The following is a 12,676-nucleotide window of genomic DNA, read 5'->3' as shown; positions in this document are numbered from 1 at the left end:
CTGCGCCGGAGCCGTGGCTGAAGATCAGAAGAGGACGTCATGGAAAGATAGGAGGCGCCGGAGCGGACCGGAGACGCCCATCCGACCTGACCAGCAGCGGGACCGCCCCTGGGTGAGTATAATCTAACGTCTTTTTCTCCTTTTTCAGGTAACATCGGGGGCTTATCTACAGCATTACAGAATGCTGCAGATAAGCCCCTGATGCCGGTGGGATTACCTCACCCGCGATTTTCGGGGTGACAGGTTCCCTTTAAACTTGATTCACTGTCTCCACTTTTGGAATTATCAAACAATAAGAGTAAGTCAGAGAGCAGCCTCAGCCTTGGCTTCCTGTTGATGGTCAATACATTCGAAGGCAGGAACAGTGAAGCCAGCATTGATTTGGCGCTGGGCTCCTGTTATGTAACAACCTCACATGAACCCTGGCAATGTGAGTGGCAAGACCACTTGAAGAGCGGTGCCATGGAAAACGACTATGAGTGTTATTATTTGAAACAGGACAAACATGATGAATTACAAGGTGTTGTCCTAGTAATGGACAACACCTTTAAGAAATACAATTTTTGGTTAAAACATTTCCAACATTCTGAACATGAAAAAAGCTTCTCCCCTTTGTGACTTCTCTGATGTTAAAGAGTTTATTTTAGTGTAAAACATTTCCTACATTATTAACATGAAAAAGGCTTCTACCTTGTGTGGGTTCTTTGGTGTTTAACAAGATTACCTTTCTGGTTAAAACATTTCCCACATTCTTGACAGGAAAAAGGCTTCTCTCCTGTGTGGGTTCTCTGGTGCGTAACCAAAACTGTTTTCTGATTAAAACATTTCCCACATTCTGGACAGGAAAAAGGCTTCTCTCCTGTGTGGATTCTCTGGTGGCAATCAAGATGCGCTTTCCGGTTAAAACATTTCCTACATTCTGAACATGAAAAAGGCTTCTCCCCTGTGTGGGTTCTCTGGTGCTTAACAAAATCTGATTTATGGTTAAAACATTTCCCACAGTCTGAACATGAAAAAGGCTTTTCCCCTGTGTGAGTTCTCTGGTGCTTAACAAAATCTGATTTCTGTGTAAAACATTTCCCACATTCTGAACATGAAAAAAGTTTTTCTCCTGTGTGGGTTCTTTGGTGTACAACAAGATGCCATTTCTGGTTAAAACATTTCCCACATTCTAAACAGGAAAAAGGCTTCTCCCCTGTGTGGGTTCTTTGGTGTCTAACAAGAAATGATTTGTGCTTAAAACATTTCTCACACTTGGAACATGGAAATCTTTTCTCCACTGTGTGAATTTTTGGATGTTTATGAAAAGACTTTTCGATGGGAAAATGGTTTCTATATTCCGAACATGAAAATAGCTTATTTGATTGAGGAGCATTTCCGTTTTTAATGCTTATTTTGCGATTCTGATGTTCCTTAGTTGTCACTAATGAATTAGAAGACAGGACCTGTTTCAAAGGATTATTTGACAGATCTTTGCTGTGAAGGGATGATGGTATATCTGGAGTAAAGGCATTGACTTCAACAATAGTATCAGGAGGGATCTCAAAATCATCTGATTTAAAAATTGAAGATGTCCGTTGTTCCTCTGATCTGCTGGTACAGTCATCTGTCAAAATATAAACCAATTATTATTTTTTAATAAAATGTCTTTGAATGTCAGTTAACATTTTAATTTAAACTGTATGTAAAAATGGCAAGTTATGTAAAAAATTGAATTCTTCACCAATACAATGACAGTTCACAGTCTAATAGAGAATCTCATAAGATGAACCAGTGGAGCGTGGTGTTCAACTGTTTGTTCATTCTGCTTCCCAAATATGGAATAAAAAGCCACAAAGAAACATTATGTACACGAACATAATACCAATAAAAATTTCTATTCATCACACAAAAACAAGTCCCCATTCAGGTCCATCATCTGTCAGCGGAAAAACGGAGGTTTCCATATTATTAGTGGCTCAACGACTCTTGAAAAGCAACATGGCTTCTATAAACAAATCCACCAATAACCACTCTCTCAAAGTGAAATCTCCCCCTCGCTTCTGAGCCTTGTCATGTGCCCAAACTACATTTAGCATCCATATATTTGGCACTACTATAGTGAGAAGAACCCACTTAATTTACAGTGTGCGTCTCCTGAAACACATTCTGGGCACTATGTGTTGTGTAATAAAATGGCATATTTGCAAATTTTTTTCTCCCACATCCACTGCGTACTAATTTCCGGAAAGTGCCTGTAGAATAAAAAATAGTCACTACTCTAATAGATTAATTCTCTGAGGGATATAACATGGGTAGCAGTGGTGGATAAACCATATGTCCTGGGTGAAGGTGGCTACATGGATAGAACAATGGTCAGACAAAATGGAGGAGTTAAAGGGAACCTGTCACCCCCCTCAGGTGTTTGTAACTAAAAGAGCCACCTTGTGCAGCACTAATGCTGCATTCTGACAAGGTGGCTCTTTTAGTTATGCTCCCTGCACACGCTGAAATAAACACTTATAAAATGTGCCCCCTCATACCGTGAAATCGTCCAGGGGCGGATCTTTCTCCCCTAATCAGACGCAGCACAGCCGTCACTCCGGGCGCCGCCTCCTCTTGCTTCATTAGCGTCCCTGGCGCCTGCAACTGCGCATGCCCGGAAAAAAAAAATACTTACAGAGCAGGCGCCTGGAACGCTAATGAAGCAAGAGGAGGCAGAGCCCGGCGCGCACAGGCCCGCAGTGACGGCTATGCTGCATCTGATTAGGGGGGAAAGACCCACCCCCGGGACGGTTTCACGGTATGAGGGGGCACATTTTATAAGCCTTTATTTCAGCGTGTGCAGGGAGCATAACTAAAAGAGCTACCTTGTCAGAATGCAGCATTAGTGCTGCACAAGGTGGCTCTTTTAGTTACAAACGCCTGAGGGGGGTGACAGGTTCCCTTTAATCAAGCACCAGATCCTAAGCCAACAGCAGCAGCAGGTACAGCAGGAGAAAAATAAACTCCTAATACAGCAGCTTCAACAGCAACAAAGGCAGATTGAACTCCTGTTGGGAGATGTCCGCAGCAGAGAAACTGCCCCTCACGCATATCAAGGAGATGACTCGTGTGTCCGGAAAGCGGTAAGATAAGCCATGCAGAAGATGACCTCAGGGGATGATATAGAGGCATCTGACTGTGTTTGAACGGGTTGCAGAGCGGGAGAGCTTCCCCTTGGAGGAGTGGGCAGAGATGCTGGCCCCCTGATGGGTGAACCTCAGAAAGTTAATTTTGACTTAGCCTGGCAGGATACCCGGAAATATGCCAAGTTAAAAACTGAGATATTGGCACGCTCAGGGGTCGCTATATCTGTCAGAGCCCAAAGGGTTCATCACTGAGTGTACTATGGTGACAAACCTCCCAGCTCTCAGATGTTTGACTTGTTGCATTTGGTCCAGAAATGTGTTGTGAATTCTGTGGCAGAGCTCCCTCCTGTGGTCACGAGTGGTACTGCGGCTTCTGAGTTTCCTTCCTCAGGTGATGTGGTGAAGTCGTTAGGTGCTGCTCTATTTAACTCCACCTAGTGCTTTGCTCCTGGCCTCCAGTCAATGTTCTAGTATTGGTCTTGCTTCCTCCTGGATCGTTCTTGTGGCCGTCTGCTCTGCATAAGCTAAGTTTTGCTTGTGTTATTTTTGTTTTGCTATTTTTTCTGTCCAGCTTTCTTAATTGGTTTTTCTTGCTTGCTGGAAGCTCTGGGACGCAGAGGGAGCACCTCCGTACCGTTAGTCGGTGCGGAGGGTCTTTTTGCCCCTCTGCGTGGTTGTTTGTAGGGTTTTGTGTTGACCGCAAAGTTATCCTTCCTATCTTCGGTCTGTTCAGTAAGTTGGGCCTCACTTTGCTAAATCTATTTCATCTCTGCGTTTGTATTTTCATCTCTACTCACAGTCATTATATGTGGGGGGCTGCCTTTTCCTTTGGGGTATTTCTCTGAGGCAAGGTAGGCTTGTTTTTCTATCTTAGGCCTAGCTAGTTTCTCAGGCTGTGCCGAGTTGCATAGGGAGCGTTAGGCGCAATCCACGGCTGCCTCTAGTGTGGTTGGATAGGATTAGGGATTGCGGTCAGCAGAGTTCCCACATCTCAGAGCTTGTCCTATGTCTTTTGGTTATTGTCAGGTCACTTTGTGTGCTCTGAACTTCAAGGTCCATTGTGGTTCTGAATTACCTAATCATAACAGAAATGGTTTCAGCCGGAGTCCTCCACTCCAGCCCAGATGGTTGAGCGAATGGTCATGGACAGATTTATTCACTCCCTCCCCAGGCCGGTGCAGACCTGGGTTGCCTCGTAGAAAGGTACCAGATGGTCGAGAAAGCCGGGTGGTGGTGGGACATCCCCCCACTGGGGTACTCAGCGTGAGCCAGAGTCCCAAAAGAGGGATAGCAGAGTCATCACTGGGGAGAGTCCAAGATCCCAAGTAGTCGCTGAGGGGTTATCAAAGACTGCTGGCAAAGACCTGATCTGCTGGAGATGCCACGGGCCCGGACACATAGCCGCCCATAGACCTATGTCCTCTGAGCAGATGGACTGCAGGCCTGGGAGGCGCTCCTCATACTACGCTTATCCCACCTGCAGTGTGTATCAGCCCAGAGAGGAGCCACAGTTAGGTCCTGTGACCATAAATGGAGTACTGGTGTCCCGACTGTTGGACTCAGGGAGTTTGGTGACCCTGATAAGGGCCACACTTCTCTACCAGTTGATCGCAAGGAAACATGTGGGCATCTGCTGTATCCACGGGGACGCCAAGAACATCCCTATTGCCAGAGTGCTGATAAAAACGAGCCGATGTACGGAGTCACACGAAGTCAGGGAACTGCTACACCCCGTGATAATCGGGCGGAACTTCAGCCTGTTCTGCAACTTGTGGGAAAGGCAGGGCTGCCAAGTGACTCAGACAGGAGGCAGCTCAACCGTTATGAAACCCCATCGCAGTCAGAGATGGACGAGTTCCCCTTGTGTGTCCTGGCTGGTGAAGAGGACGAGAATGTGTCTAGTGAGGCCAAACATTCTGAACTGGAGGTTTCTGGTGGGAATTTTGTGACTGCCCAAATGCAGGATTTGACTTTAAAATATGAAATTGGTAATGTGACTGTGATAAATGAGGTTTCCCAAGAGCCAGGGCCGACACCAGGTTCCTGTACTTCACAGTCAATGAGGAGTTGCTATATCAGGCCTCTAATCAGCAAGGGGAAGTATTAGATCCCATGACCCTATAAAAGGTAGGGTACTAGATCTGGCCCATGATCATATCTTGGGGGGCATCTAGGAGTAGATAAAACCCAAGACCGAGTCCTTCAAAGGTTCTACTGGACTGGGTGTCACAGGGACATTGTTAATTTCTGCTGGTCCTGCACTGTCAGCTAACTGCAGTCCCCTTGTTCCGTTACCCATAATTGAAGTCCCATTTGACCGGATTTCCATTAACCTGGTTGGGCCCTTAGTTGTCTGCCAGGGGTCATCAATATATCCTGGAGGTAATGGACTATGTTACGCGGTACCCGGAGGTGGTACCACTGAGAAACTCCTCCACCAAGAGTATAGCATGGGAACTAGTCCATATTTTCTCCCGGATAGGCATGCCATAGGAGACCCTGACAGATCAAGTGACACTGTTCATGTCCAAGGAAATGAGTGAGTTGTGAAAGGCCCTCCAGATTATCGAACTTAGGACGTCGGGGTACCATCCGCAGACAGAAAGCCTGGTAGAAAGGTTCAATAAGACTTTGAAGTCCATGTTGAAGGTCATGGAGAAGGATGGCCGAGAGTGGGATTGCCTCCTGCCATACTTACTGTTCTCCATCAGAAAAGTCAAACAGGCCTCTACGGGTTTCTCACCATTCTAGCTTTTATACGGACTGTAGAAGGGAAGTGCCCCAGGTTGTACATTTATTTATGTATTTGCATGCTAGCCATGCATGCAGATATATATATTACCCCATATTAAAATATTCCCATTGATAATGTCCCCTGTATGTGGCAATGTATACAGACATGCCCTGGACAGAAATGTTGGGCATGTCAAAAGAAGATGGGTGGGAAGGATAATTAGGATATTGGGGTCAATATACAGTGGGGCAAAAAAGTATTTAGTCAGTCAGCAATAGTGCAAGTTCCACCACTTAAAAAGATGAGAGGCGTCTGTAATTTACATCATAGGTAGACCTCAACTGTTGTGAATTCTGTGGCTGAGTTCACTTCTGTGGTCACAAGTGGTATTGCAGTCTCTGGGCTTCCTCCCTCAGGTGTTTTGGTGAGCTCGTTGGCTGCCTTGCTATTTAGCTCCACCTGAGTCTGTCTTCCTTGCTCCTTGTCAATGTTCCAGTGTTGGATCTGAGCTACTGCATCTTTCCTTGGGCCTGCTGCTCTGCTAGATAAGTGCTTCTAGTTTGTTTTCTGTTTTTTCTGTCCAGCTTGTTATTATCTTTTGCTGGAAGCTCTGAGAAGCAAAGGGGTGCACCGCCGTGCTGTTAGTTCGGCACGGTGGGTCTTTTTGCCCCTTTGCGTGGTTTTCGTTTTAGGGTTTTTTGTAGACTGCATAGTTCTCTTTGCTATCCTAGCTCTGTCTAGAATATCGGGCCTCACTTTGCTGAATCTATTTCATTCCTACGTTTGTCTTTTCATCTTGCTAACAGTCATTATATGTGGGGGCTGCCTATTCCTTTGGGGTATTTCTCTGAGGTAAGTCAGGCTTGTATTTCTATCTTCAGGCTAGTCAGCTCCTCAGGCAGTGCCGAGTTGCATAGGTAGTTGATAGGCGCAATCCACTGCTGCTTCCAGTTGTGTGAGGATAGATTAGGTACTGCAGTCTACAGAGATTCCACGTCTCAGAGCTCGTCCTATTGTTTTGGGTTATTGCCAGATCTCTGTATGTGCGCTGATTACTGCACGCTGTGTTGCCTGATTGCCAGCCATAACAGTACAAGGAGCCATTCAATGATTTCCAATAGAGGGAAAAAAGAAATCCTGACATCATTTTTTTTTCTTAGCTCTGTCTTCAGTCTTTTTTTTCCCCTAGACATTAGAGTGCTTCAGGACACAGCTGTGGACATGGATATTCAGGCTCTGTGCTCCTCAATGGATAATCTCGTTGTAAATGTACAAAAGATTCAAGATACTATTGATCAGAAATCGATGCTAGAACCAAGAATTCCGATTCCTGATTTGTTTTTTGGTGACAGAACTAAGTTCCTGAGCTTCAGAAATAATTGTAAGCTATTTTTGGCCTTGAAACCTCATTCTTCTGGTAATCCTATTCAACAGGTTTTGATTATTATTTCTTTTTTGCGCGGCGACCCACAGGACTGGGCGTTTTCTCTTGCACCAGGAGATTCTGCATTGAGTAACGTTGATGCATTTTTCCAGGCGCTGGGATTGCTTTACGATGAGCCTAATTCAGTGGATCAAGCTGAGAAAAATCTGCTGGCTTTATGCCAGGGTCAGGATGATGTAGAAGTATATTGTCAGAAATTTAGAAAATGGTCAGTACTCACTCTGTGGAATGAATCTGCACTAGCGGCTTTGTTCAGAAAGGGTCTCTCTGAAGCTCTTAAGGATGTAATGGTGGGATTTCCTATGCCTGCTGGTTTGAATGAGTCTATGTCCTTGGCCATTCAGATCGGTCGTCGCTTGCGCGAGCGTAAATCTGTGCACCATCTGGCGGTATTGTCTGAGAGTAAGCCTGAGCCTATGCAGTGCGACAGGACTATGACTAAAGTAGAACGGCACGAACACAGACGTCTGAACAGACTGTGTTTCTATTGTGGTGATTCTACTCATGCTATTTCTAATTGTCCTAAACGCACTAGGCGGTTCGATAGCTCTGCCGTTATTGGTATTGTACAGTCCAAATTCCTTTTGTCCATTACCTTAATGTGCTCTTTGTCATCATATTCTGTCATGGCGTTTGTGGATTCAGGCGCTGCCCTGAATCTGATGGATTTGGATTATGCTAAACGTTGTGGATTTTTCTTGGAGCCTTTGCGGTGTCCTATTCCGTTGAGAGGAATTGATGCTACACCTCTGGCCAAGAATAAGCCTCAGTACTGGGCCCAGCTGACCATGTGCATGGCTCCTGCACATCAGGAAGTTATTCGCTTTTTGGTACTGCATAATTTGCATGATGTGGTCGTGTTGGGGTTGCCATGGCTACAAACCCATAATCCAGTATTGGATTGGAACTCTATGTCGGTAACCAGCTGGGGTTGTCAGGGAGTACATGGTGATGTTCCATTTTTGTCTATTTCGTCATCCATTCCTTCTGACATCCCAGAGTTCTTGTCGGACTTTCAGGATGTATTTGAAGAGTCCAAGTCTGATGCCCTTCCTCCGCATAGGAATTGTGATTGTGCTATCGATTTGATTCCTGGTAGTAAATTCCCTAAGGGTCGTTTATTTAATTTGTCCGTACCTGAACACACCGCTATGCGCAGTTATGTGAAGGAGTCCCTGGAGAAGGGACATATTCGCCCATCGTCGTCACCATTGGGAGCAGGGTTCTTTTTTGTAGCCAAGAAGGATGGTTCGCTAAGACCGTGTATTGATTACCGCCTTCTTAATAAGATCACTGTTAAGTTTCAGTATCCCTTGCCATTGATTTCTGACTTGTTTGCTCGGATTAAGGGGGCTAGTTGGTTTACTAAGATTGATCTTCGTGGTGCGTATAATCTGGTGAGAATCAGGCAGGGAGATGAATGGAAAACGGCATTTAATACGCCCGAGGGTCATTTTGAGTATCTGGTGATGCCGTTCGGACTTGCCAATGCTCCATCTGTTTTTCAGTCTTTTATGCATGACATTTTCCGTGAGTATCTGGATAAATTCTTGATTGTTTACTTGGATGACATTTTGATCTTCTCAGATGATTGGGAGTCTCATGTGAAGCAAGTCAGAATGGTTTTCCAGGTACTGCGTGCTAATTCCTTGTTCGTGAAGGGATCAAAGTGTCTCTTCGGTGTGCAGAAAGTTTCATTTTTGGGGTTCATCTTTTCCCCTTCTACTATCGAGATGGATCCGGTTAAGGTTCAGGCCATCCAGGATTGGACTCAGCCGACATCTCTAAAAAGTTTGCAGAAATTCCTGGGCTTTGCTAATTTTTATCGTCGCTTCATCTGTAATTTTTCTAGCATTGCCAGACCATTGACCGATTTGACCAAGAAGGGTGCTGATTTGGTTAATTGGTCTTCTGCTGCCGTGGAAGCTTTTCAGGAGTTGAAGCGTCGTTTTTGCTGTGCCCCTGTGTTGTGTCAACCTGATGTTTCTCTTCCGTTCCAGGTCGAGGTTGATGCTTCTGAGATTGGTGCAGGGGCGGTTTTGTCACAGAGAGGTTCTGGTTGCTCAGTGTTCAAACCATGTGCTTTCTTTTCCAGGAAATTTTCTGCTGCTGAGCGTAATTATGATGTGGGCAACCGAGAGTTGCTGGCCATGAAGTGGGCATTCGAGGAGTGGCGTCATTGGCTTGAGGGTGCTAAGCATCGCGTGGTGGTTTTGACTGATCATAAGAACCTTACTTATCTTGAGTCTGCCAAGCGCTTGAATCCTAGACAGGCCCGTTGGTCGTTATTTTTTGCTCGTTTTGATTTTGTGATTTCATACCTTCCGGGCTCTAAAAATGTGAAGGCGGATGCTCTGTCTAGGAGTTTTGTGCCCGACTCTCCGGGGTTATCTGAGCCGGCGAGTATCCTCAAGGAAGGAGTCATTGTGTCTGCCATCTCCCCTGATTTGCGGAGAGTGTTGCAGAAATTTCAGGCTAATAAACCTGATCGTTGTCCGGCCGAGAAACTGTTCGTCCCTGATAGGTGGACTAGTAAAGTTATCTCTGAACTTCATTGTTCGGTGCTGGCCGGTCATCCAGGAATCTTTGGTACCAGGGAGTTGGTTGCTAGATCCTTCTGGTGGCCATCTCTGTCACGGGATGTGCGTGCTTTTGTGCAGTCCTGTGGAATTTGTGCTAGGGCTAAGCCCTGCTGTTCACGTGCCAGTGGGTTGCTTTTGCCCTTGCCGGTCCCGAAGAGGCCTTGGACACATATTTCGATGGATTTCATTTCTGACCTTCCCGTTTCTCAAAAGATGTCTGTCATTTGGGTGGTCTGTGATCGCTTTTCTAAAATGGTCCATCTGGTGCCCTTGGTTAAATTGCCTTCCTCCTCTGATTTGGTGCCTTTGTTCTTCCAGCATGTGGTTCGTTTACATGGCATTCCTGAGAATATTGTTTCTGACAGAGGTTCCCAGTTTGTCTCGAGGTTCTGGCGAGCCTTTTGTGGTAGGATGGGCATTGACCTATCTTTTTCCTCGGCCTTCCATCCTCAGACTAATGGCCAGACCGAACGAACCAATCAGACCTTGGAAACATATCTGAGATGTTTTGTTTCCGCTGACCAGGATGATTGGGTGTCATTTTTGCCGTTGGCTGAGTTCGCCCTTAATAATCGGGCCAGCTCGGCTACCTTGGTCTCTCCATTTTTCTGCAATTCTGGGTTCCATCCTCGTTTCTCTTCAGGACAGGTTGAGTCTTCGGACTGTCCTGGTGTGGATTATGTGGTGGACAGGTTGCAGCAGATCTGGACTCAGGTAGTGGACAATTTGACCTTGTCCCAGGAGAAGGCTCAGCTTTTCGCTAATCGCAGACGCCGTGTGGGACCCCGACTTCGTGTTGGGGATCTGGTTTGGTTATCTTCTCGTCATATACCTATGAAGGTTTCCTCTCCTAAATTTAAACCTCGTTTTATTGGTCCGTATAGGATTTCTGAGATTCTCAATCCGGTGTCTTTTCGTCTGACCCTCCCAGACTCCTTTTCCATACATAATGTATTCCATAGGTCGTTGTTGAGGAGATACGTGGCACCTATGGTTCCATCTGTGGAGCCTCCTGCCCCTGTTTTGGTGGAGGGGGAATTGGAGTATATTGTGGAGAAGATTTTGGATTCTCGTGTCTCTAGACGGAAACTCCAGTATCTGGTCAAATGGAAGGGTTATGCTCAGGAAGATAATTCCTGGGTTTTTGCCTCTGATGTCCATGCCCCAGATCTTGTTCGTGCCTTTCATGTGGCTCATCCTGGTCGGCCTGGGGGTTCTGGTGAGGGTTCGGTGACCCCTCCTCAAGGGGGGGGTACTGTTGTGAATTCTGTGGCTGAGTTCACTTCTGTGGTCACAAGTGGTATTGCAGTCTCTGGGCTTCCTCCCTCAGGTGTTTTGGTGAGCTCGTTGGCTGCCTTGCTATTTAGCTCCACCTGAGTCTGTCTTCCTTGCTCCTTGTCAATGTTCCAGTGTTGGATCTGAGCTACTGCATCTTTCCTTGGGCCTGCTGCTCTGCTAGATAAGTGCTTCTAGTTTGTTTTCTGTTTTTTCTGTCCAGCTTGTTATTATCTTTTGCTGGAAGCTCTGAGAAGCAAAGGGGTGCACCGCCGTGCTGTTAGTTCGGCACGGTGGGTCTTTTTGCCCCTTTGCGTGGTTTTCGTTTTAGGGTTTTTTGTAGACTGCATAGTTCTCTTTGCTATCCTCGCTCTGTCTAGAATATCGGGCCTCACTTTGCTGAATCTATTTCATTCCTACGTTTGTCTTTTCATCTTGCTAACAGTCATTATATGTGGGGGCTGCCTATTCCTTTGGGGTATTTCTCTGAGGTAAGTCAGGCTTGTATTTCTATCTTCAGGCTAGTCAGCTCCTCAGGCAGTGCCGAGTTGCATAGGTAGTTGATAGGCGCAATCCACTGCTGCTTCCAGTTGTGTGAGGATAGATTAGGTACTGCAGTCTACAGAGATTCCACGTCTCAGAGCTCGTCCTATTGTTTTGGGTTATTGCCAGATCTCTGTATGTGCGCTGATTACTGCACGCTGTGTTGCCTGATTGCCAGCCATAACACTCAACTATGGGAGACAAACTGAGAAAAAAAAATCCAGAAAATCACATTGTCTGTTTTTTTATCATTTTATTTGCATATTATGGTGGAAAATAAGTATTTGGTCAGAAACAATCAATCAAGATTTCTGGCTCTCACAGACCTGTAACTTCTTCTTTAAGAGTCTCCTCTTTCCTCCACTCATTACCTGTAGTAATGGCACCTGTTTAAACTTGTTATCAGTATAAAAAGACACCTGTGCACACCCTCAAACAGTCTGACTCCAAACTCCACTATGGTGAAGACCAAAGAGATGTCAAAGGACACCAGAAACAAAATTGTAGCCCTGCCCCAGGCTGGGAAGACTGAATCTGCAATAGCCAACCAGCTTGGAGTGAAGAAATCAACAGTGGGAGCAATAATTAGAAAATGGAAGACATACAAGACCACTGATAATCTCCTTCGATCTGGGGCTCCACGCAAAATCCCACCCCGTGGGGTCAGAATGATCACAAGAACGGTGAGCAAAAATCCCAGAACCATGCGGGGGGACCTAGTGAATGAACTGCAGAGAGCTGGGACCAATGTAACAAGGCCTACCATAAGTAACACACTACGCCACCATGGACTCAGATCCTGCAGTGCCAGACGTGTCCCACTGCTTAAGCCAGTACATGTTCGGGCCCGTCTGAAGTTTGCTAGAGAGCATTTGGATGATCCAGAGGAGTTTTGGGAGAATGTCCTATGATCTGATGAAACCAAACTGGAACTGTTTGGTAGAAACACAACTTGTCGTGTTTGGAGGAAAAAGAATACTGAGTTGCA

At 45.8% G+C, this 12,676-nt stretch overlaps 1 protein-coding gene across 1 annotated transcript in view; it reads right to left on the bottom strand.

Annotated features, from left to right (window-relative positions):
* Positions 1-251: 251 nt before the first annotated feature.
* Positions 252-12,676, bottom strand: part of LOC138663680 (oocyte zinc finger protein XlCOF8.4-like) — a 37,230-nt gene continuing 24,805 nt past the window's right edge. The window contains exon 7 of the mRNA XM_069749975.1: positions 252-1,606. Within this exon, the coding sequence (XP_069606076.1) occupies positions 687-1,606 (920 nt within the window). The 3' untranslated portion in view covers positions 252-686. The remainder of the gene's footprint in view (positions 1,607-12,676) is intronic.

The sequence above is a fragment of the Ranitomeya imitator genome, chromosome 2 (assembly GCF_032444005.1).
Source record: "Ranitomeya imitator isolate aRanImi1 chromosome 2, aRanImi1.pri, whole genome shotgun sequence".
Classification (NCBI taxonomy): Eukaryota; Metazoa; Chordata; class Amphibia; order Anura; family Dendrobatidae; genus Ranitomeya; species Ranitomeya imitator.
This window is presented reverse-complemented; position numbering and strand designations above follow the sequence as displayed.